This window comes from Geotrypetes seraphini, chromosome 13 (assembly GCF_902459505.1).
Source record: "Geotrypetes seraphini chromosome 13, aGeoSer1.1, whole genome shotgun sequence".
NCBI lineage: Eukaryota > Metazoa > Chordata > Amphibia > Gymnophiona > Dermophiidae > Geotrypetes > Geotrypetes seraphini.
In genome coordinates, this window is record NC_047096.1 from 81,514,005 (window position 1) to 81,540,268 (window position 26,264).

At 42.6% G+C, this 26,264-nt stretch overlaps 2 protein-coding genes across 4 annotated transcripts in view; one reads left to right on the forward strand and one right to left on the reverse strand.

Annotated features, from left to right (window-relative positions):
* The window catches only part of CAVIN1 (caveolae associated protein 1), a 53,450-nt gene extending 33,126 nt beyond the window's left edge, over positions 1-20,324 (forward strand). The window contains exon 2 of the mRNA XM_033919301.1: positions 16,865-20,324. Coding sequence (XP_033775192.1) covers positions 16,865-17,524 — 660 coding nt within the window. The 3' untranslated portion in view covers positions 17,525-20,324. The remainder of the gene's footprint in view (positions 1-16,864) is intronic.
* Positions 1-26,035, reverse strand: part of ATP6V0A1 (ATPase H+ transporting V0 subunit a1) — a 242,656-nt gene extending 216,621 nt beyond the window's left edge. For 2 of the 3 annotated variants that reach the window (XM_033919294.1, XM_033919299.1), the window contains exon 1: positions 25,893-26,035. In XM_033919294.1, the coding sequence (XP_033775185.1) occupies positions 25,893-26,021 (129 nt within the window). In that variant the 5' untranslated portion in view covers positions 26,022-26,035. The remainder of the gene's footprint in view (positions 1-25,892) is intronic. The other variant, XM_033919296.1, reaches the window with a different exon arrangement.
* Between the last annotated feature and the right edge of the window lie 229 nt (positions 26,036-26,264).

The window sequence follows — 26,264 nt, forward strand, 5'->3', positions numbered from 1 at the left end:
GCAATCATTCTTTGCTCTGGGAGGGGGGAACAGAAGGGGGCCACGGAGACACAGGCAGAAGGGAGGTTAAACGAAGGGAGAAAGGCTGCTGCTGGACAGGGGGAACAGGCAAGGGATGGTGGTGGACAGCCGAGGAAAGAGAGAGACAGAAAGATAGACACACACATCCATTCTAGCACCTGTTAATGTAACAGACTTAAAGACTAGTATATATATATATATATGTAGATAGATATGTTTTTATTGGGGGTTTTTTTAGTTACAGAGAGTAAAATTTATGATACAACAAAAAATCATAGCAACAAAATTGTTAAACAAAAGTGAACAATGCAGCATCAGTTATAAATCAAAGTACCTGAGTGGCATATGACAAAGCAATATCTCAGACTATTAGATTCTTATCCACAGAAGGGAAAAGGAAAATGTAATTAGATTAAGTGGAAAAATATACATCTGATTTTTTTCCATGTAGAATACTGACAACTCTTCCCTGGGTCTTGAGATTCTAGAACACTCTATTATTCCTGTAGAGTAATATCCAGTTCCATCATGCACTTACTCAGCTGCCCCTCACTATCTCTCTTCACTTAGCTCCCCTTATGATCCCCCGTGAGCTCCGATAAGCTGGTAAGTCCCACTTATCTGTGCCCTTCTCTTCAACTGCCAATTCCAGATTCCGTCCTTTCTGCCTTGCTGCACCGTATGCTTGGAACAAACTGCCCAAATCTCTAGGCGGGCTCACCTCTTTGAGAGTGCTTTCAACTCCGAACTCCTCTCACCTTGGGTTCTGCGTCCCCTACCCTCTATGTCATGTCTGTCTGTCCAAGTTAGATTGTAAGCTCTTCCAAACAGGGACCATCTGTAAATGTAAAAATGTACAGCGCTGCGTACTCCTTTGAGTGCTCTATAAGTGATAAGTAGTAGTAGTAGCATCATCATCGGTAATGGAACAAGAAAGGGCAAAAGATTTCCTTATAACATGTTTGAGGGAGAACATTTCTTTAAATTGTAAGATAAGAGAAAATTTTATTCCAGATCACACTATAAAAGTTGCAAATTATTGAACTCGAATTGCAAATAGACAAAAGTTCCAATTTTTTGCAGCAAGATGAAACTCCCACTAGCTTAGGCCCCATCCCTGCTCCGCCCCCAGCTCCACTCCCCGCCACACAAACTTTGTCTCTTCTTCCCTGAGTTTGTGACCTCTGAGCATGCATGGATGTGACACTATGCATGCTTGCGCACATGCGTGCAACATCATCACATCGCAACCACACATGCTTGGAGACTTTCCAGATGCGGCTCCGAGCCTTCCAAACCCCGGAAAAACTGCCAGGTTTTGGAAATCCCTCTGGGCACCCAGATAATCCTCTAAAAAGAGGACATGTCCAGGTTTTCCCCGACATCTGGTAATTCTAGTACCACAGGGCAAGTTGGAGCCCCATGTCAGAGACAGCAGAGAATCCAGAGCAGTGCTTAAGTGAAATCCAGGTCCTCTGCTGACCTGACTAGATCCTGGAAGAAGTATAAAGTGGATTCAGCAGATCTGGATTTCCAGCTTTTGCCTGTTTTCTCTATCCATGTGCATCTTTTCCCCTCCATCCACGTGCATCTCCTCCCTCTCTTCCCTTCATCTTCATCCATATGCATATATCTTCCCTTTCTCTTCAGTTCCCCTTCCCTCCCCTCCATCCATGTGCATTCCTCTTTTTTTGCATTCCTCTCCATTCTATATGCAATATATCCCCTCTCTCCTTCTTTTCCATCCATCCATCCATGTCAAGTATTTCTCCTCTCTCCTCTCCCACCCACCCATCCAACCTTACTAACTCTCTCCATTTCCCCACTTCCCTCAGTCTAACATCGCTCTCTCCCCCCCCCCCCCCAGACAAGTCTAGTGTTTCTCCTGTAACCTTCCTCCTTCTACTGTCCTACCACTGCTTGACCCGAGGTTCGGAGTTCATATAAGGCCTGGCACCGGCGCTAATTTCAATGATGAAAAGCTTTCGTCCACGCGATCTAGAAGGCCCTGTCAGCTCCACCCACTTTGACACATATTCATCAAAGGGGCGGTACCAACAAGGCCTCACAAACGGATAGACTCAAAGGCTCTTCACCATTTAAGTTAGCACTGGTGCCTGACCTTGTATGAACTCCGGACTCTGAGGCAAGCAGTGGGAGAGTGGCAGAAGGAGGAGGGCTCTGGAACTGTGGGGCCCAGGGTAGCTGCGCTGCGTAACCCCCCCCTAACACTGCAGGACCAGAATACACATGTAAATAGAATGCCTGCCAGAGAACACTAAGTAGCCTACAGTCATGTCTTTTAGGGCCCAGATCAGCATATACACACACATGCCTATTTCTGTACTGTCAGTGTGCAGAGTGCAGCTGTTGAGTTGTTAACAACCTGAAAGCACTTAGGCACAGTTCCCTTTGATGGGAAAGCAGTATTTTTGCACCCTCTGCAGGCCACATGCTGCAATTGGCCCATTCAGTCCTGATCAAACCACTAGGGTGGCATTATGCATATATTTTTAGGGGTCCTGACCAAGCAGATTTGGCTGGAAAATGGAGATTAGAGCAGAGAAGCCCTTGAAAAGACAGACCCAGTCATTGGATATATGAGGGAGAACGTTCTACTCTCTGAGGTGAGCTTTTTTTCAGCAGGAAGATTTTTGCGTAATAAACTCTAGTGTATGTACCAGTCCACATTTCTCACATGAAGGCGCATGCCCTTGTGTGCTCAGAACCACTGTAATATTCATAGCAAGGAAGTGGGTTTTAAATATAGTCCAAGTCCACAGGCATAAGCTGAACCTTTCTGCTCTGCATCTGTCACAAGACTTCCCAAACTGTTCTGAGTACCTCACAGCCAGCCAGGTTTTCAGGATGTCTACAAAGAATATGCACAAGATCAATTTGCATTAGGGGCTCTCAACCCAGTCCTCTGGACAGACTTAGCCAGTCAGGTTTTCAGGTTATCCAAAATAATTATGCATGAGATAAGTTGGGCATGAGCTACCTCCATTGTATGCTAATCTTTCTCATTCATATTCATTGCCGGTATTCTGAAATCCTGACTGGTAGGTGTGTCCTGAGGACTGGATTGGGAACCACTGATGTATATGTATTGAAGACTCAATATATGCAAATGGCTGTCATTTCATATTCATTGTTGATATTCCGAAAACCTGACTAGCTGTGACAGTGTTTCTCAACTCAGACCCAGATGCACTAAAGCCAGCGATCATTGCTAAACCTGTTATGACAGCTTTAGCATGTTTTTCCCCTCGATTGCCCATTTTCCGATTGAGCCATGCAAATTAGCTAAAACCCCATGCAAACTTGCCAAGCAATCGATACAGTAACATCACTTGGCTATACATAAAACAAAAGCAAGGATTTTAGCAATCTAAAACTCCCCCCCCAAAAAAAAACAGAAAACCCACCCCAGTGAACCCCGATCAATGCTGCACTGGGAATCCCCCTCACTCTAGCAAAAATCAGCAGGAGGGATGCCCATTCCCTCCTGCCACTGAAGGCACACTTCCACACCAAGTACCCCCCAAAACATCCCGTACCCTCCGCCTTGCCCCCCCAAAAAGTCAGGAGGAATGCTCACTTTCTCCTATCACGGTGGTACCCCAAACCCCCCGTACCTTTCAAGGAAGTTGGAGTAGGAGGGATGCTATCCACAATGAATATGCATGAGAGATTTGCATACAGTGGAGGTGGTGGTCATGTAAATATCTCTTGTGTGTATTTATTAACTCAAATTCTTAAAACCAGCTATTACATATTTAATACAAACAAGTAGTATCTGAATCAATTCAATTTTAATCTGATCTCCCACATTTCATTACAGTACTTTTACAACTTACCAATACTTAATTTATTAATAAATACCAGAATAATTTAGTCAGTGAACCCAATCCCCATCACTCACACTCATTTTCCAACTTTCACACACATACTAGTCATTGTGATTACTTTTATCCAAAACGGGATCTCGGTTAGTTCATGAGTTCATTAGTCCAAGATCATCTAGTCAGAGAGGCTTCAAACTGAGAGTTGCACAACAGTCTAGCACGTGAAAATCACAGTTTCTTAAACGCAGTCGGCAGGCCTCTCTGTCCTCATGATGGCCCTGTGTTTCGCCACCTGCCGTCTTCAAGAGCTGTGTTTGCAAGGCTCACCAACATCACAACTTCATGATTTCCTGGTAGACGGTGTGTTTCCTGCTTGTCAGCTGATCCCAGCTTGTGCCGAACCCTGGGTCCCTGCTCGAGTCATGCTTAGTTTACTGGTGAAGTTGTGATGTTGGTAAGCCTTGCAAACACAGCTCCTGAAGACGCCACGTGGCAAAACACAGGACCATCATGAGGACAGAGAGGCCTGCCGATACACTTTACATCTATCTTACTAGTCCCCTGTTATCCCAGAATTCATATAATCCCTTTTACTAAGCCGCAGTAGAGGTTTCGACCGTGGCCTGAGGCACTAAATTCTCTGACACTCATAGGAATTCTATGAGTGTTGGAGCATTTAGTGCTCCGGGTCATGGCACAAACCTCTACCATAGCTTAGTAAAAGGGGGGGTTAATCCTAACAGCAGCATCCTCTTCCCCCTTTCAAAAAATATATATTTTCCCGTTGGTTCCATTAAAAAAAAGCCAATGGACTTCACTTAGGACACACCTACCTACTGTTCAACATATTTATTAATGATCTGGAGGCAGGGACAAAATGTGAGATTATCAAATTTGCTGATGACACCAAACTCTGCAGCAGGGTTAGAAACACGGAAGACTGTGAAGATCTGCAAAAGGACCTAACGAAACTGGAAGACTGGGCAAAAAAGTGGCAAATGAGTTTTAACGTAGAAAAATGCAAGGTCATGCATGTAGGGAAAAAGAACCCGATGTTCAGCTACAAAATGGGGGGAACACTGCTAGGGGTGAGTAACCTTGAAAGGGACCTGGGGGTGATGGTCGACACATCACTGAAACCATCGGCGCAATGTGCGACAGCCTCAAAGAAAGCAAACAGAATGCTGGGCATCATCAAAAAAGGTATTACAACCAGGACGAAGGAAGTCATCATGCCGCTGTATCGCGCAATGGTGCGCCCGCACCTGGAGTACTGTGTTCAATACTGGTCACCGTACCTCAAGAAGGACATGGCGATACTCGAGGGAGTGCAGAGGAGGGCGACTAAACTAATAAATGGTATGGAAAATTTTTCATACGCTGACAGGTTAAAAATGCTGGGGCTGTTCTCCCTGGAGAAGAGGAGACTTAGAGGGGACATGATAGAAACCTTCAAAATCCTTAAGGGCATAGAGAAAGTAAATAAGGACAGATTTTTCAAACTGTGGGGAGCCACAAGCACTAGGGGTCACTCAGAGAAACTGAAAGGGGACAGGTTTAAAACAAATGCTAGGAAGTTCTTTTTTACCCAGAGGGTGGTGGACACATGGAACGCGCTTCCAGAGAATGTGATAGGCCAGAACTCTGTACAGGGGTTCAAGGAGGGTTTGGATAGGTTCCTGGAGGATAAGGAGATAGAGGGGTACAGATATAACTAGAGGTAGTTTATAGAAATAGGCAGAAACTAGAGGTAGTTTATAGAAATAGGCAGAAACCACTTCACAGGTCACGGACCTGATGGGCCACCGCGGGAGCGGACCGCTGGGCAAGATGGACCTCGGTCTGACCCAGTGGAGGCAACTTCTTATGTTCTTATGTTCTTATGTACCCAAGCAAGTTTTCAGGATACTGATATTGAACATATATAAGACAGAGACTGATTCAGAACAAAGATGATGCATGCAACTTTACCTCATGCATGTCCATTACAGATATTTATTTAAATTTATTTATTGTATTTATATCCCACATAATCCAATGTTCCTAATGAGTTACAAGAGAACGTTCATAATAAAATCTACTAAAACAAACATTATACATACTAAAAAAAAACACCCCAACATGTTAAAAAACATAAAATCTTCAATTTTTACAAAAGACAAATCTTAATTCTTCAAGATTTTCCAAAAACATCAATCAAATCACTATAATAATTTCTTAAGAGGAAACACCATAATCACACATATCTTGATAATAAGACTGGCTGGATGTGTCTGAGGACTGTAGGTTATAAAGATGTATTACTCTTCACCAGACTTCCCTCTGAAGTGATCTGTAATATTGGTTTGTATGAAATCATCCCACTCACTCAGAACAGCTAGAACAGATAAGGTGGTGAGCTGGAGGGACATAAGATAGATCAAATGGCCAAATATTACTTTTTGTCTTAATTTTTTCTATGGAAGTATTTCCCATGCAAAGAATGCTGATTAAGGATAATTGTGCCTGGTCTGTATTATATCCTTAGGTATTTTGGGAAGGCAGCCACCTGATGGCTGAAGAGGTCACTGAAAAGCCACTTGACTGCAAGAAGCTCCATTTTTTTGCTTGCATTGCTTTATGTCTACACTAAGGGGCGTTCTTTCACTTACTCAGAATTCTGCATCCTTAAATTAGTTTGTAAAATCCGAACATGTCTCTTACCCAGGGGCCTTTTTCTTAAGTTTTGCAGATTGTTTAATGTTTTGTTGCTTGTCATTTTCTGCCTTAGGTCTGTTGCCTTCCCTTTCTTTAGGAAATGCTAAACAAAGGAATATAGTTAAGATTTTTGGCTTTTAGTGTTTCTTGTAAAAAGGGAGACTGGAGAAAGGCAGACCTCTTTGAAAAGTTATGATGTTCAGTATTTACAAAGAAGGGGGAAACATAGGAGTACCATATGACTCCAGAAAAGGAGTTTGGATTGAGACATCTGGGTTTTACTTCTGTTGAAAGCAATCCATATGGTAACGCTAAGAAAATGGCAGAAATTGACATTGATGAATGTGAAATCATTACAGGCCAAATTAAATATGTGCCTTGCAGAAGACAGGTAAGCAAACCGGACAGTGTGGGAGTAGGACAGAAACTTGCAAATTGACTCAAGTGAGGAACCAGTGAGCAGCTGGCAAATGGGCTTCACTCTGATGAGGAAGCGATCAGTGGGGCATCCCAGGACTCAGTAGTAGGAGTAGTTCTTCTCAATACTTTAATTATCACCCTAGAACTCCTGAAATTCTGCAGCTTCATGGAACTGGGCAGTGTAGCCAAGGGAGACCAGAGTCTCAGTTGCAGAGGTTGTTACACACTGCATCAAACCAGGGCTGAATTTTTGAGAACAGTGAGTACCCCTAGGTGGTGTGCAAGGGAGGCAGAAGGTCCCCACAAAAGTAATTGGAGGGTGGACCCCCCCTCCACTCACCTCTATCCAAATCCTCCTCTTCAGCTGTATGGTCGAGGGGTATGTCCTGAAGCAGCAGCAGCAGCATCTAGAACATTCTTGTGGGCCCTTGTATGCAAATTCATTAGGGACATCCTGAAAACCATGCAGCCTTCTGTTTCCGCCAGTACAGGCTTTGTGTTTATCATGGAAATGGAAACCTAGGGGGGTATCAGGGGAACCTGATAGCATATACATTTCAAATGCCCCACACTGAATTTTCCAGCTGTATTTGCTGTAGGACCAGCCACTCAAAGGGACAGTTGCACCAAGAAATAACTGCGGCATAAATGCTCTCTTGCCTTTCAGAATTTGGCACCATAAGCAGCTGCCTATGTTGATGATGCTAAAATTATTATTATAATGCAAACATTTCTATTCCGCCTTTACCTATTTAATTAAAGAACGGATTACAAAAATTAGTAGCTAGGTTAGTTGACCTAGGAGTTTAAGCACATGAGGTGAGTTATACCAACATAATACAGAATATTGCTTAAATAAATTATGAATTAGATCATGGTCAATTTGGTTTCTTGAAGCAGGAAAGATTTTAATAGTTTCCTAAATCTGAGATAGTGGTTGCATAGGTGTAAGTGCAGTGGGAGTTCATTCCATAGGTTAGCTAGTTGATATTGAATAGACAAGGTTAGGTGTCTAGTTGATCGCAGATTTTTATATATTGCCCACATACACTCAAAACAGCACAAACAACCACTGTACAAAGGTACAACAAGAAGAAAGCTTTTATTTTTCTAGAGACCTTAGTCTGTTTCTTCACGGACTCAGGAAAGGCACAAACAATTGCTTAGTTTTCATAGCCTTAAGTCACTTCCACAATTATTCTCCTTATGAGCTTGGCTTACCCTGTTTCAGTAGAGATCAGTTACCTATGGTGTCCATGTCCCAAATCTTTCAAGACTACCTCAGCCTACACCTAGGAAAGGGGAAGTTTCTCTTTCCCTGGGACTCCTTCCTTCTTCAGAGACTTTTCTCTTTCATGCGAACCTCTCTCCAATGATTCCCCTCTGTGGCAGATAAACACATCCCTGCTGAACCCTGCCCCCTGACTTAGCAGGGTTACCTTGTTAAGGCAGCTCAGCACTGAGCTGTAAAGCCCAGTGCAGTGTGGGAGATGTAGTCTGCTCAGTCTTGGTCTGGCAGCCCCTGCTGTATGGAGGTAGAATGATAGCATTAGCTCTCTCTTAGCTTATTCTTCCACACACCTACATTGTCTGTGACACATAATCGCCGGTATTGTTAACAGCATATTTGACCAGAGGAGTAGCCTCCTGTGGGGTAGAATCAAGGGCAAAACCTCCAGAAGAGATATGTAGATCTGCAACATGGTCTCCCGACACACTTTCTCTAAATTCTATAGGATGAATGTGGCATCGCAGAAGGATTCTGCTTTTGGATCCTCAGTACTGAAAGCAGGCTTATCTCTCCCACGCAGGACTTCCGGGTGTACTTAGGTACGTCCCTAAAATTCAGCATACCATTCCTATTGCACTGGAAAAAGAAATTAGGTTATTTTCCAGTAGATCGGAACTGTGTGTTGAACCCCCTACCCAATAATATCTGATGCGCCTATTTCTGCCTTATGCTTCATGGTCTTCTCCATAGCTAGGACTTCTCCACCAGTCAGACTATGAGTTCAGAATCAGTTTGTAAATAGAATCTCAAGAAATAATTGTGCTCCATTAATATTCAAGCTGTTGCTTTTATTTGATGTGTTTTACTGTTCAGCAGTAATGTTTGTTCATTTATACATTACACTCTCATTAATGACTGTTATAAAGTTATATGAACCTTTATTTCAGGGAATTCCCAGTGTCTGTCTTTTACTTTAGAGCTCTTGCATGCTTTGGAACGAACTGAAGGGGGCAGCAGACTCCTTGCAGAAGGAGGAGGTTTCAAAAGCTGTGACTGACATCTTTCTGCAGTATGCTCATGAGAATGGACAGAGTACCCTAAGGTTCAGCATACCATTCCTATCTATTGGAAAAGATATTATTAAGGCAAGAAATAATCTCTTTTTAAGATTTACATGATAATTCAAAATCCAGCATAATTTGCAAACATTTACAATCTCTTAAAATTTCCATTTTAGTGTTATCAATCTGAACTGAGCTGGGAAAGGAAGTAGGAACAACCTTCTATGTCAAAAAGAGAGCCTCAGTCTTAGCAATGTTAAGCTTTAATTTGTTAGCTGACATTTAAGACCTAACCATTTGCAAATATATAAGAGAGGAAAGATATAGTCTCATTGACAGAATCTTTTAAAGGAAAATAAAATTGAATGTCATCTGCATACGACCCCCAGGCAGGAAAAAATGACAAATCAGTGCCAATTAAATTGTTTTGAATATCAGGCCCATAGTGAGCAAAGAACTATAAAGAAAAGTTCCAGCTAATAGACATACAGCGTACACCTTTGATTTTCAACACATTTTTTGGGTTAGAATTCCCCTAGGAATCACTTCTTTACTTCCCAATATGCAGTACTGCTTTGGACTCTCTGTTTCCCAAATGCATGAATCTCTGCTTTTTTGCTGTGTATCTTACTTACAATAATTTTTATTAAATAAAATAGTGAAACAATCATGTACAATAGATGAATGTAAAAGTAATCATGTATAACATATAAATATAAAAGTAAACCTATCTTAGAATAATTAAGTGAATTCAACTGTATTTTAGATACAGTTATAATAGAAGAAAAACTGCATAACTAACTACCCTCCCCCCCACTCCCCCTCCCAGGACTGCAAAGAAAAAAATTAAGGTCTACCTAATAAAACACAACTTCAAGCAGTGGGAGGTCATTGTATTTAAAAAAGGTTGCCAAGTCATGAGTAAGTACAGGTGGTAGGATTAGGGAGTTCTCACTTGCTTAGGTGTTTATGGTATTTGGAGTCATGTAGAGGGGAGGGAGGGAATAGTGTTTGCTTACACACTTTGGGCTCAAGTCCACACAAATTGGCACATCTGGCTACACCACTGCTTTCTATCATCTGAAAAAGCCAAACTTTCCTTCTCTCATACAAACATTGAGCAGAACCTGAGGAACTCCACTAATCACTTTTCTTTTCTCTGAGTGAGTTCCATTTACCACTTCCCATTGAAAACTATCACACAAGCAGATTCTAAGCCATTCTGCACCTCTTACCCAGGACGGTATCAAAAGCTTTGCTGAAATCCAAGTAAATCACATCCAGCACACATCCTTGATCTAATTCTGTGGTCACAAGGTTGGAAAAAACTCAATCTGGTTTGATTGACACAATTTCCCACTGCATATCGTTGGCCTGGTCTTTTCCCCTCCATTAGTTTCCCACCATTGAGGTCAGAAAGCCAGTTTGTAGTTTGCATTAACTTTTATGAATAGGGACAAACTCCATCCCTCTCCAGTTGCATGGACAATTCCCATCTCCAAGCAGACCCACCAGAACCTCTGTAAAATGACTTCATATCTTTGGATGGATCCCATCTGCCTCCTTGGCATTGTTCGATGATCCAAATACTCTCGTGTCAACCAATGCGCTTTGCCTATTACATTAAGCTATTTTCTATGTCCCTAATTTTTTTTGTACCTGGGGCAATAGAAGGTTAAGTGACTTTCCCAGGGTGACAAGGAGCCAGTCCCTTGGTACTCAGCTATTTCTCCACTACCCCACTCCCATTTCTACCCTTGTCAGCCAACACTGGTCTTTATTTACCCCTTTCTTTGGTGAAAGGAAGTATTTGTTTAGTAGAAACATAGAAACATGACGGCAGAAAAGGGCCAAAGCCCATCAAGTCTGCCCACTCTATTGACCCTTCTCTTTGATTTTGCTCACCACCCCCTGCCCTTACCTCATTAGAGATCCCACATGAATATCCCATTTATTTTTGAAATCTGATACGCTGTTGGCCTCAATCACCTGCCGTGGGAGTTCATTCCAATGATCGACCACCCTCTCAGTGAAGAAATACTTTCTGGAGTCACCATGAAATTTCCCTCCCCTGATTTTCAGCGGATGCCCTCTGGTGGAAGAAGGTCCTATAAGACGGAAGATATCCTCTTCCACCTCGATACGACCCGTGATGTATTTAAATGTCTCGATCATGTCCCCTCCCTCTCTTCGTTCTTCAAGTGAGTACAGCTGCAATTTATTCAGCCTTACTTCATACGGAAGATCTTTGAGCCCCGAGACCATCCTGGTGGCCATCCGCTGAACTGACTCCATTCTCAGCACATCTTTCCGGTAATGTGGTCTCCAGAATTGAACACAATATTCCAAATGAGGTCTCACCATGGATCTGTACAGTGGCATTATGACCTCTGGCATCCTGCTGATAAAACCTCTACGGATACAACCCATCATTTGCCTTGCCTTAGAGGAAGCCTTTTCCACCTGATTGGCAGTTTTCATGTCATCACTAATGATTACTCCTAAATCCCGTTCTTCCGTGGTCCTAACTAAGGTCTCACCATTTAACGTGTAAGTCCTGCACAGACTTCTTTTACCCAGGTGCATCACTTTGCATTTTTTAGCATTGAAGTTAAGCTGCCAAGTCGATGACCATTGTTCTAATAGTAGTAGGTCCTGTGTCACATTGTCAGGCATAGTGCTTTTACCTACTATGTTGCACAGTTTGGCGGCGTCGGCGAACAATGATATTTTTCCTCTGATTCCTTGGGTCATATCACTTATGAATAGGATTGGACCCAAGACCGAGCCCTGTGGTGCTCCATTGGTCACATTCGATGTTTTGGATGGGGTACCATTTACCATCACTCTCTGAAGTTCCATTTTTTCTCTCCTATATGCATTTTTGTTCTTTTGCTCTCAGTTTTATTTATTTATTACACTTATAGCCCACATATCAGACATCTGGTCGGAGCAGTGTGGGTTGTTCTTTCCATAGGAGCTGATTCAAGATAATCCCTTCCTGAGGAAGCATGCTTGTCGCGAAACTCGAGTCGAAGGGGGACTTGTGTTTTTCGGCTTCCAGGAGCTTTTTAACAAGATGCGTGTTACGTGACCATCAACTGCGAGTTTTCCACCATAAAGAGACAAGTCACTGTGTTATTTATTACAGAGTGAGGTTACTATGATATATGGTGGTACAGACATTAATAGTGCTATGATGGTCTGATGGCAACCTGTGCTTTGTTTTATACACTTGAACATGATAGGTTGTGGGTCTGAGCACTATTTATATATTGTAATAATTGATATAATAATTATAATATTGTGATGATAATATAGTTGTTGTAAAAAGCTTTACGATAACCTCATAGCAACGCATGCAGCAAAACTCGAACCCTCCATAACCAGATTATTAACCTCAACATCTGACTTCAAAGCATTCCGCAAAGAACTCAAAACGCTACTTTTCAAAAAGCATATTCATAACACCTAATCTCCTCTTCCACATACACCGACCAGGTTACCCACTCCCTGACACCAAATCCTCAACCGACCAAAAACCGGAAAAAGATTTGATATGTAATGTAATATAACTGCTCTCATCCAATGTTACCAAGTCTATACTCATTCTGTAACTATGTCTTACCCTAAATGTCATGTACCCTCCTGGAAATGTCCAGCTTCTTCTTATGTAATCCGCTTTGAACCGCAAGGTACAAGCGGAATAGAAATCACTAATGTAATGTAATGTAATTATATATCATTATTGTTCCCAAGGTGTAGTTACGTAATAGGTTATAATTAAAACAAAACATGACAATGTTTATTGGAAGCTTCTATATGCTACTGACTGGGGGAGTCAATTCAAAGCAGTTTGCGTGAGCTTCAGTATAGGTATTACGAGATATGAGTTAAATATACAGTATGTATAGCTTACCTAGATATACCATCTATTTACATATAGTATTATTATAGTTTCTGTATGTCATATATTCATCTTTCTTTGTGTTATTTGTGAGTTCACCTTTTCATGTTCCAAGTGGGTAGTAAGTATCCTGCTGTTTCCTCCATGTTGCTATTCCCCCGAATTGTTTCTTTATTTGCAACCTTTGCTCTTCCTTCTTTCAAATGACACAAAAAATTCAACCAAATAGTGACTTGGCAGATTGTAAGGCACGTGACTTTAGGACAAGAGCTATAGGACTTTTAAAAAAGCTTGTGTCATTCAGAGATTTCAGCAGCAGTGTTTCAGTCCCATTCTTTTTGGCCAAAATATTCTGTTTCTCTGTGCCCTCTCGTACTCCCTCAGAAGTTCCATTAGTTTTTGTGTTATATTGGACAATCAAGATACTTCCCCTCATCCTCTCCCACCCACGACTTCTTTCGCAACACGTTTCAAATGTTGGCTGGCTTTACACTTAGCCAGGTGACTCAGCTGTGACTTTTAGAGAAATTTGTGAAAACCCCTTTGAAAAGTGAAGATCATGCTTGTTGGAGATGGGAAGCTGAAAGAAAACGTGATGCTCTCAGGAAGGAGGAAAGAATTAGTCTCTTATTTTACAATTGAAAGTGTATCTTTCTTTAAACCAAGGTTAAATAAACCAGGCTCCCTGGGACTATGTCCGAACTGGATGTCAGGTGCAGAAATGTTCCTTTTCCCCTTTGCAAGATTGCTTTTGTAAAGCATTGCAGCTGTTGAGCAAAAGCCTGACTATGCAAGTCTTATATTTTGAGTGCCTCAGAAGCTGGCTGAATTAAAAAGCCTTAGAAAGCCTCTGAATATATTTGCCCTATGATAACGACTTAGCCCAAGAGATCAGGAAGATCAGAAGACTATGAGATTTGAATAGTGACTAGTTGTAGGAAAATGACATTCTTGGGAGATTTAGAAACTTCAGCTACAAAGACAATAAGACAGATGTATAACAGCTGCTGTACAGAGTGGGAATCCCCAGACAGCTATCAAGAAATTTAGTGGAGGTGGAAGGGCAGGAATTCAAATGGGCTGAGACAGGCACAGAACCAGCCCGGGCAGAGATTTCTGTATTAGTAAGATAGTCATAAGGAGCTTTCTGAGAAACTGAAACCATTCTGAATGCTCTTGGGAGCCTATGGCCCTGTGCATCTCCCACCATGTTCACTGGCAATAGAATCCATAGGGCAGTAGGTCAAATCTGAGGCCCAGGGGCCTGTAGGGGGAAATTCTGTAAATGGCACTCAAAATCCACCCAACAGGGTCCGTGTTTCGATTAACACATCTTCCTCAGGGGTCCCAGATTATTGGTTTCAAAAAACAAAGTGGACTGCAACAAATGTACTGGGAAATCTGTAGCCTGTTTTTTTTTTTTCTTTTTGAAAATCTGTAGCCTGTGGAGAGAAACATCTCTAGCAACACCCATTCCCTCCTGCCACCGGACGCCCAAGGCCCTGATTGGTCAAGCCGAACCTGAAACAAATGGCAGGAGGGATAATTGAGCATATCAGGGCCTTAGCCTCCTACCCTTTGTGTCTGGGATACAGAGGAAGGAGCCTAAAGAAGTCCCAGATTGTCTCCCAAGGGGAGGGGCCTGAGGCGTCTAAGCCAGTCAGGGCTTTATGCCAGGGGAGAGGAAGGCCTAGCATTGTAGACTTGGTGGTTTCGGAGAAGAAGGGACTGAGCACCCCAACTTAAAAGGTATGAGTGGGGGCTGAGGGGGACCTCCAGTGGCAGGAAGAAGTGGGCATCCCCGAAGAGCTCTCTGAAGTCTCTGTTATATAAAACTCCAGCTTTCATCTACAAATCATTGATTCCCTATACCCCAACCAGATCACTGAGGTCTATCGATCAGCATTTATTAGTTACGCCCTCACTTAATGTTATTAATACACTCGGCATTTTATTTTTTCTGTCACAGCTCCTCAAACATGGAACTCCCTCCCTATATACCTAAGAGAAGAAAACAACTTAGATAAATTTAAGATCTAACTAAAAAGCTTTCTTTTCAAAGTTGCTTTTGATACTTAAAAAAAAAAAAACAACTCGACTAGGAGTTTCAGTTTATTTCCATAACCTTTTTTAGGTTATCGTTTATTTCCCCCCTATTGTTTTTTTACCATAATTGTCTTCTTTTCTATTTGTTATGTTTGTTTAGTGTCTATTTGTTTTGCTGTCCACTTTATTATTTGTAATTTTAAAGATATGTACATCGCTTAGAAATTTGAGTAAGCGATTAATCAAATATACAAGAAACTTGAAACTTGTACAAAGATGCCTTTGAAGATTAAATCTCTGCTCCAAGCTCCTCATTCGTCAAGGAAATAGAATCATTCCTTCGAAATTACAGGAAGCTCCAGACATTTCCTTTGTTAACCTAATTGTATTTCCCATATTTGTTTCTTTCCTATAATTATTGTAGTTCTACCCCTGTCCCTTTTGTATCAGGTTAGTTCTCATCTGATTTTGTCTGTTTTAATTTGTAATACTATAGCCCTATTTTTACCATGTACATCGCTTAGAAATTTTATAAGCGATATCAAATTTTAAATAAATCTGAAACCTTTTTTTTGGGGGGAGAGGGTAGGGGGTGGGTGGTGGGGGTGATTGGTGCTGGAGGTCCTTCGTGGCAGGAGGGAGTTGGCATCCCTCCTGCCATTTTGGGGGAGGGACAGTGGCTCGGGGGTGCCTGGTGCAGAGGGGATGGTTTCTTTATTTTTAATGGGATAGATTGTGCGTGTATAACACACACACAGCATCTGTGCCATTTAAAAAAAGCCCTAACAGTGACAGTGTCACTGCTGTTAGGGCTCTGTGCATGTGTCAATCACTCACTGAGCAATTGATCGGTCGCATTTGCATCTCTGTGCAAATCATTTCCATGCAAACTTGATAGTGCATCAATCGCTGCTGGAAAATCGGCCAACAGCGATTCGAGTCAGTATCTTTAGTGCATCTAGCCCAAAGACTGTGTCTGAATTCAAGAAGGCGTGGGATCACTTAAGAGAGAGGAAGAGAAAATAGTTACTGCGGATGGGCAGACTGGATGGGCCATTTGGCCTTTATCTGCCATCATGATTCTAGGTTTATTTGTGCAGATCCTGCACTAATTTTTCCATTTGCACAGAGGACTTGCAAAAAAAATAATGTGGTAGCATATATTGTATCCTATTTAAGAGGTAGCAAGAGGCCTTAAGACCATATTATCCAGTTAGCACGTGCTAATCAGATCAAATTAGCTAGATAATGCTTCCATACCCAAAAAAATGCAACAAAATTAATGGCAGACAATTAGTTTACATTGACAGATAAACTACCACAAAATGCATTAGTGTGTTTTGCGGTAAGCCTTTTTATCCCTGAGTGAAGCACACATTAGTGTTTAACATGGTTTAATAAAGAGGTGGTGATGGCTGATTAGACTATCCTGTGGTTCTGTTGTCTGCAGCAGAGATGACCCTCCAGGTAAATGAATCGAGCTGCAAGACTCAATTTCTTAGGGAAGGGACTTGAAGAAAGCAAGGGTAAAATATATGCAGTACTAGGACTTTATTGAAATGTGTGATTGTTCAGACAATGATTTTGATTACTTTTGTTTACATTGACTAATGTTTCATTCTGTGTCTTTCAGGATGAAGTGAAGCTTCCCTCAAAGCTGAGTGTAAGCAAATCTTTGAAAGAAACTGAAAAACATGAGGAAGAAGGAGATGCCAACATGGAAGAAGAAGAGCATGTGGAAGAGGAACGGATCCAGCTGTCTTCTGATGAGGAGGTGGAGATAGAAGAGATCATTGAAGAGTCCAAGGCTGCACGCATCAAAAGAAGTGGCCTGAGGAGAGTGGACGATTTCAAGAAGGCCTTCTCCAAGGAGAAAATGGAGAAGACCAAAGTGAAAACCAAAGAGAATCTGGAGAAAACCAAGCAGAACCTGGAGAAAACCAGGCACAATATTGAAAAGAGGATGAATAAGCTAGGCACAAAAATAGTGACTACAGAAAGGAGAGAGAAGATAAAGAGTTCCCGGGACAAACTGAGGAAATCTTTCACCCCAGACCACACAGTGTATGCCAGGTCCAAGACCGCAGTCTACAAGGTGCCCCCGTTCACCTTCTATGTGAAGAAGATAAGAGAAGGAGAGGTGGAAGTGCAGGCCACAGAGATGGTGGAGGTAGGAGGAGAGGAAGGCGAGAATGCAGACCTTCTGAGAGGAGAGAGCCCCGATGGGAACACCCTGCTGGAGATCTCAGAGGACACAGATGCGGTTTTAGCGGAAAAGAGTGATAGCGATTAGAAGGAAGACAAGCCAAAGGATTTTACCCTTGGGATAGCTGAATTTTTGTAACCATTACACATTTCAAGCAATCTTTCTTTGCACCAGCAAGCAAATGAAAATGTCTATGCAGTCGATGTATGATTCTGAAACAGCTAAAGCAAATTCTTTGTATTTTGAAGCAGGTTTATTTACATTTGCTTTAGCACCTGGACAGTTCAGGACAAGTCTAATTACATATCTTGTTATTTTTCTTAAATGGTGAAATAATGGAGATCATTCCTTGTTTTGGTTGTTTCAAACATTAACTCACATCAGCACTCAGTAACCTTCCAAGTGGCAAAGCAAAAGTAAATGTGATCTGCTTTTAAGAGCAGTGGGAACGTGATGTCAAAATTGTTTTCTGTTGTGGCCATTTGAAAGTGAAGTAGATGTTACCAACTGGTCTGGGGCTTAGAGCTAAAGGACCAGCTTGAAAGGAGCACTTTATGGTCAGTCAGAAAAGACACATCAGCTCCATCATCTTTCCACCTTTCTTAAAATGGGTAGCGTTATTTGATCTGATGGAGTCTGGGCTGGGGAGCATCTATTGAATCCTGAATAATATCAGTTTTAGAGAAGGGGCACCATGCAATAGAAACATACAAAGTGCATGCATTCAAACTAGCACTGGACATGTTTTTAAAGGCAGTACAGAAAGCTGCATATCCTAGAGATGGCCAACATGCGTAAGAAGAAAAGGCTAAATGGATCCTTGCCCTCTCAGAGGATTCTGCTATTACCCTTTTCCCCTCCTTAGTATAGCAATCTGCTAACGATTCAAGATACAGATTGGTTTCTCTCATGTGATGGGATGATGCAAATGAGGTGACTTGTCATGTCTGCCTTTTACACTGAGTCACATGACAACAGAACTTGACTGACAGTTAATGTCAGGTTTGGAACCAGAAATCATTTTGATTATATTTTAGCTGACTGAGGACCATTTCTGCCCTCCCACACCATGTTTAATTGTACATTATTCCTGTATTCGCAGTGCCTGAAACACGTAATATATTGATAGCAGTGTGAAGCCTGATCTAGGCTAGAATGTGTTGGTAAACCATCAAACCCAGGGTCTGAAACATAAGCAGAAATGGTTCAGGGCTTTTAAAAAATTAAGTTTAGTTTGTGTTAAGGAAGAAATGTAGAAGGGATGCCCCCTTGCAGACTCTGATTTCAGAGTGTATGCACATATGTTTTCAGGTTTAAATGCATTGAGAGGTCGGTAGGTTACTTTGTAGGGGTAGAGAATAATGTCTGAGCAATCCCATGGTTGCTAATTTTGGAGAGAAAATAAATCCCAGTCCCTCGTCCCATCTTGTCCCAATTTAATTACAATCTCTGTCCCATCTTATTGAACCAGATTGTGATGGAGGGTTTTGATTTTGCAGCATCAGTGAAAGGGTTAGATTCTTGTTGGTCAGGCAGAAAAAGCCTTGTTAAGTTAAATACATAGAGCAGAAGGCTAGGGAAGGACAAGGCTGGAGAAAAGGGAAGTGGGAGTAGAAGAGACTAGAAGGATGGCTTTCATCAACCAGAAAGCAATTTTGACATCAGTATGTTCTGTTCCACTCCCCTCCCCCATGTAATTCCTTTATGGATAAACAAGCTTTTGTATTCTATATTGCAAGTATAAGAGAATATATTAGTGTTTCTATCTGTCTAGCAGCTTCTAGAGACGCACGAGGTGGAACTCCTTTAGTTAAAGGCTAAGCTTCTATGTATGTGTGCACTGCCAGTGCTTCCAGCCTGTCACTGCTGTCGGTAGGGAATTAAGAGTTAGATGGTTGAGCACTGGCCCCATTATTATCTCCACAGATAGCGAAGAGTTGAAGTACAGAGGCTGGCATTCAGCTTGGACCCCCATCTAAAGATGATCCAGGCTCATATAAATCTTTTTTTAGGTTTTATTTTTTTGAGGCTAGTAGTTTTCTCCTGCTAGTTTGGGCTTCTAGCTCAGAGGGAACTGGCCTCACTTCTTGAGACTTACTCCCCCCTGTTTTTTTTTATTGCAGGTTGTGGTGGTAAAAGCTCTGATGCTCATAGGAATTCTATAAGAGCTTCATAAAAGGGGGGGAGGGGATTCATTTATAACAGTGTTTTTTCCATATTTTTTATAGATCTCTCCCCTCTCCTTGGCGCAGTCATTGCAATGGTAGACATGGCTGCAGACTAAAGCCTCCTTCAGTATCCCATATGCATAGCCTATAGGTGTCATCCTTGAGCAAAGACTGAAACATGCTCCACTAGGATTTTGAGCACTGGTTTCACATAATTCCCAACCCATGTGAATCAAACTTAGGCCTCCACATGCCACTGATCCACCTGGTTAGTCCCCAAGAAATCTATTTTTTTTTACTTATGAAAATTATTACGCAAGAACATAACAGAATGACAACTGATTACAGTTGCCCAATATCCAAAACACTTATAACCATTAGTTTTTGTGTTATCCCCTCCCCATCTCCTTATATTCTCAACTTATTAAAATCTCATTTTTATACATACAGCATTCAGTCATTGGATATTTTTAATCTGTAGCTATGAATTGCTACCAAGTCAGATAGTGGGAAAGTAATAGCTCAGTTCGAGTTCTGAGGGGAACATGTCCTCCTGACCACACTCTCCTTTTGGGTTATATTTTTCTTCAGTGCAATCAAAGTGGAATTTGTATTTGATAACCAGCTGTTCATCAATATTGTTCATATCTGCTGTAGTGTGGGAATGCTACCATTGCTCATTTGTCTGATATTAAAGACTTACTCTGAACTCAAGGGTTCATGCATATGTCCGGATGCTGTCATTGTAAAAGTATGTTTTAATACAAAATTTTTGTGCAGCATTCAAATGCCACTAGGTTCAGATTTTCACAAAACAGATTTCCCTAGGAGCACTGAACTAAGGCTGTGTTACAGCTGTAAATAAGTAAAGTGCAGGAGGAGGGAGAATATTCCTGGAGATTTTATCCCTTGGGATCAGAATTTACCCTCTGTGTTCTTAAGCAAATGGAACAAAATTTCATGGCTACATAAGAACATAAGAAACGCCTTCACCGGATCAGACCCTAGGTCCATCTAGTCCGGCGACCCGCACACGCGGAGGCCAAGCTAGGTGCTCCCTGATGGAGACCTTGATTACCGGTATCCCTCAATGTGATTTGCAAGAAGGTGTGAATCCAACTTGCGCTTGAATCCTAGAATGGAAGTCTCCGTCACAACCTCCTCCGGGAGAGCATTCCAAGCGTCCACCACTCGCTGTGCGAAACAGAACTTCCTGACATTTGTTCTGAGCCTGCTGCCACTCAGTTTCAGTCCATGACCTCTTGTCCGTGTCACATTTGAGAAAGTGAATAATGATGTTTCTTGGTCTATTTTGTCGAATCCTTTTAATATTTTAAAAGTCTCTATCGTATCCCCTCGCAGCCTCCTCTTTTCGAGGGTGAACAGTCCCAGTTTTCCTAGGCGTTCCTTGTAGCTCAAATTTTCCATATCTTTTATTAGTTTCGTGGCTCGCCTCTGCACCCTCTCCAGCAGGGTTATATCTTTCTTTAGGTATGGAGACCAGCAAATGGAACAAAATTTCATGGCTGTGTATAAAATATTGACGTGGATTGTAGAGGACTAGCAAGGAGACAGAACAGAAAAGCCCAGAACTGTAGCTGGCATGAGAGAGAATTTGCTGCATCCCTGAGGAATACAAAGGCAGCGAACAATCTCTCGGCCGCATTAAAAAAATCTCTTGTCACTGTTGGGGAAAACTGTATGTAATGCTATGCCAGTCTTCCTCTTTAGTGCCACTCAGAGTCCAAGAGGGCTGCAGGCTCCCTCACATCCCCAGTGTGCAGTAATTGAAATTACCACACATCAAGGTCTTCATCAAGATGACCTACAAACTACCCAAATTCCTTCAAAAGAAGTTAATCCTGTAGAATTTTATTCCCTGCATTAGGTACTCACCACAGAGCAAGTGCAAGGGGGGGGACCTCAAATCAGTGAGGAAGGGTGCCCCTGATGGGAGGTGCTGCTTAATTTCTGCTGAAGAAACAATGCTGTGTCTTTTATGAATTTCATAGGGTCCATCTTTTCTTTTCTATGTACATGAGGGTTTTTTTGAAGTAGGAAGGCAATTAAATACTATAATTTTTTTTTAAAGGGAGAAACCACTCTGGGTACTGCATTTGCAATGGCACAAGAATAGAACAGTTTACAAGAGGTTTAGCAATGTTTTATAATCCCCCCCCCCAAAAAAAAAAAAAAAAAAAGGAAATGTGTGTCAGAAAGCAGTGGAGGGGATTGTCTTTGCCTGAAAAGATTAGGAGGCAGCATGTGACATCAAATGCTATTATCAGCTCATGATGAGGAGAGAGAGGGTGGTCAGCTTCGTATACAGAAGATGGCATCAGGAGAATTTTCACTTTATATGACTGTATTCTGGTGATCAGCACACAAAATAAAGTCTCTTGTAAAAAGAATGTGTCTGGAGTATGTCGGGGCCGTGCCAGGGATGAGTGGTCACTGTGGGGAGAATTTCATAGCTGTCCAAAGAGATGCCTGTTTTAGAAAGGCAAAAGAGGCTCTCGGAGCACTCCCTAGAAGCATCCAGAACTACGCTCAGACTACATGCCTGGTGATGATTATGTGCAAATCACATACAAGAAGTCTTTCAGCATGTCTCCTTCATATCCCCGGGTGCAATTGAAGAAGTCAGTGAAACACTTGCAGGAAAGATTTTACAAAATTCACCCCAAAACCGAACAATTTTCAAAGCCATTCTTACTACTATTAACCATTTCTATAGCGCTACTAGACATATGCATCAAAACAGAGAGAAAGTCCCTGCTCAAAAGAGCTTATAGTCTAGACAAGAAGGTGCATCACTGCATAGTACTCAGGGGAATTACAAAGGGAATAATGACAGATATTGGTGCTTAGAAGTTTGGAACCAAAAGATTCAAAGAAGTGGGCTTTGAGTCTGGATTTGAATACTGTTTGTTCTAATATGGTGCAGCAAAGTAGAAAGGACGGAGTAGAGTTGGCTGTAGAGAAGAAATACAAAGTGCTCAAGTGAGGGAATTACAGAGAGAACGGTAAGACAGATATTGGTGCTTGCAAGTGAAACTGTTTACCTTCAGAAATGGGCTTATACCCAATATTTAGCAGATGTGTTCTTGGGGGGGGGGCAGGGTTTGGATGTGGGTTGAAACAGAATGCCTACTTTCACTTTCTAAGTGTACCTACAGGCTCTGTTCTGTTGGGTACCAGACTACATGGTTTTCCAATGTTTTTTTTCTGTGATACATTGTATATGCTGAAACCTTCCTCCCAATGTGCGGCAGCAGCCAAGTAAGCAAACAAGATGCTAGGAATTATTAGAAAAGGAATGGTAAACAAGACTAAGAATGCTATAATGTCTCTGTATCACTCAATAGTGCGACCTCACCGGGAGTATTGCATTCAGTTCTGATCTTATCTAAAAAAAAAAAAGGGTTCAAAGAAGAGCAACCAAGATGATAAAGGGGATGGATCTCCTCTCGTATGAGGAAAGGGCTCTTCAGCTTGGAAAAGAGATGGCTGAGGGGAGATATGATTGAAGTCTACAAAATCCTGAGTACAAGTACAAGAACGGGTACAAGTGGATCGATTTTTTATTGCATCAAGATTTACAAAGACTAGGGGACACTTGAAGTTACAGAGTAATACTTTTAAAACCAATAGGAAATATTTTTTTCATGCAGAGAATAGTTAAGCTCTGGAATGCGTTGCCAAAGGATGTGGTAAGACCGATTAATGTAGCTGGTTTTAAAAAAAAGTTTGGACAAGTTCCTGAAGGAAAAGTCCATAGTCTTGTTGAAGATTTCCTGGAATTATGGGAGAACATAAGAAGTTACCTCCGCTGAGGCAGACCAGAGGTCCATCTCGCCCAGCGGTACGCTCCCACGCGGCCCTTCAGGCCTATTGCCTGAGCAGTGATCCCTGACTATTTCTATAACTTACCTCTTACTCCTATCCCTATAATCTGCCTCTACTCCTATCTATACCCCTCAATCCCTTTGTCTTCTAGGAACCTATCCAAACCTTCTTTGAAACCCTGTAACGTGTTTCTGCCTATCATAGCCTCCGGAAGTGCGTTCCATGTATCAACCACCCTCTGGGTGAAAAAGAACTTCCTGGCGTTTGTCCTAAACCTGTCCCCTTTCAATTTCTCCGAGTACCCCCTTGTACTTGTGGTTCCCCATAATTTGAAAAGTCTGTCCCTGTCTACTTTTTCTATGCCCTTCAGGATCTTGAAGGTTTCTATCATGTCACCTTTAAGTCTCCGCTTCTCCAGGGAGAACAGCCCCAGCTCCTTCAGTCTGTCAGTATACGAGAGGTTTTCCATTCCCTTAATTAGCTTAGTTGCTCTTCTCTGGACTCTCTCAAGCACTGCCATGTCCCTCCTGAGGTACGGCGACCAGTACTGGACGCAGTACTCCAGATGTGGGCGCACCATTGCACGATACAGTGGCAGGATGACTTCCTTCGTCCTGGTCGTGATACCCTTTTTGATGATACCCAACATTTTGTTTGCTTTCCTTGAGGCTGTGGCGCACTGCGCCGACGATTTCAATGTTGTGTCTACCATCACTCCCAGGTCTCTTTCTAGGTTACTCACCCCTAGCGGTGATCCCCCCCATTTTGTAAGTGAACATCGGGTTCTTTTTCCCCACATGCATGACCTTGCATTTCCCTATGTTGAAGCTCATTTGCCACTGCTTGCTCTGGATCTGTGGCATGGAATGCTTCTACTATTTGTGTTTTTGCCAGGTACTTGTGACTTGAATTGGCCTCCATGAAGATGGGATACTGAGCTAGATGGACCATTGGTCTGACCCAGTGAGGCTATTCTTACGTTCTGTAACTGAATATCACCGTGTAACTTTTAAGGCATTTTGCCACTGAAAAAATGCCTCTTTTCTTGCATTAATTGCTATAGGCTAATGTTGCCATATGCCATTACTGCACAGCCCATTTTATAAAATGGCTGTGCAGCAGGGCAGGATTAACCAATAGGCCAAGTAGACACATGCCTAGAGCCCGAAATGATCAGGGGGGCCCGATGAAGGAAGGCATCAACATTGTTTTTTCCAAACAGCGATGGGCCCCTCCAGCATCGATCTGCAACGTGCCCCCCTCCCGATGGGCAACGCGGGCCCCCCCCATAGACGGAAAGTAAGACAAGCAAGCAACGCGAGTAAGAAAGGCAATGGGAACTGTAATTGTGCAAGCGGTGCTGCTTGCCCAAAGCTTCCCTCTGATGCAGCTTCCTGTTTCCGCCTGGGCGCATGGTGGGGTAGGGGGCCCAGTGTACTTGTATGCCTAGGGGCCCTCAACGAACTAATCCTGCCCTGTGTGCAAGCCTTACTGCCACCTATTTTGGACACAATATCCATGCTCTAACCAGTTAGCACATAGCAATGTAGATATTAACTGGTTAGTGCAGTAATGCCCACTCTGTCTCCAACACACCCTCCCAAATAAAAAATTTTAGCACACAGATTTCAAAGTTACTATAGAGCACCAGAACTAACAAATTGATTCTGGAAGAGATCAAACCAGTCATGTCACTAGAAGCTCAAATGATGAAGTTATGACTGTTTTATTTTGGTCACACTGTCAGAAGAGAAAGATCATTGGAGGTGGACATCGTATTTGGGAAGATTGAAGGAACCAGGCAAAGAGGGCAACCTGCAATCAGATGGCTGGACATGTTTTAAAGCAGTGTTCTTCAACCTTTTGTCACCTATGGACCAGCGGAAATAAAATAATTATTTTGTGGACCGGCAGTTGAAGAACACTGGGCTAAGTCGTGGGCCAGACCCTGCCCATTTCCACCCAATCCCGCGCCTCATCTGGAAGCCTTCCCTCTGACGTTGCGACTGCAGAGAGAAGGCTTTCGGTTCAGGTGCAGCACTGAGGAAAAGGACAATGACCCATTGATTGCACCAAAGACCACTGGCCCAAAGACAATGCCGCATTGATTGCACCGTGGACTGGCAGCTGAAGAGCACTGTCTGGGGTCTGATGCGCATGTTGGCCCTGCGGACCGGCACCGGTCCATGGCCCAGTGGTTGAAGAACACTGTTTTAAAGAACCATGGGGAAGACGCTGGACTAGCACAGAACATTTCTTTTTAGATCTGTAATTCATCAAGTTGCCTGAGTCGATGACACCTAAGAAGGAGACTTGAGCGTGTCTCATGACCTTCCATTTCTTGCCGCATTAGACACATCCAACACAACTTAGGAGTAGTAAAAGAAGAAAAGAATGACATTCTCAAGCTGGATTTTGCTCACAAGCTAAGTTTGTACCTGAGGCAACGACCTGCTCTTCAAGATAAGAAGCAACAGTGGCATTTGAAGCAGAAGCTTCTCCTTCCCTCCCAATGATGACAGGGGCCTTAAGAACTGTGGTCCCCCAGGGTGAGCTGAAAAACTCATGAAATAGCAAGTTAGAAAAGACTGCCCAGAAACCACCGGATTTTTATTTGCAACATCCCGCATTACGTAGCAAAGCAGCTCCTACAACGCGCTGAGGTCCCACCCCAAAGACAGGCGCGCGCAGCGTCTGACGTGGCGACGTCCGAGAGAAGGCGCGAAGGGCGGCTGCAAGGGAGCGCGTGAGGCGAGCAGAAGGACCACGGGGCTTTCTTTAGGGCCCAAAAGCCTCCAGGCAACAGCCCT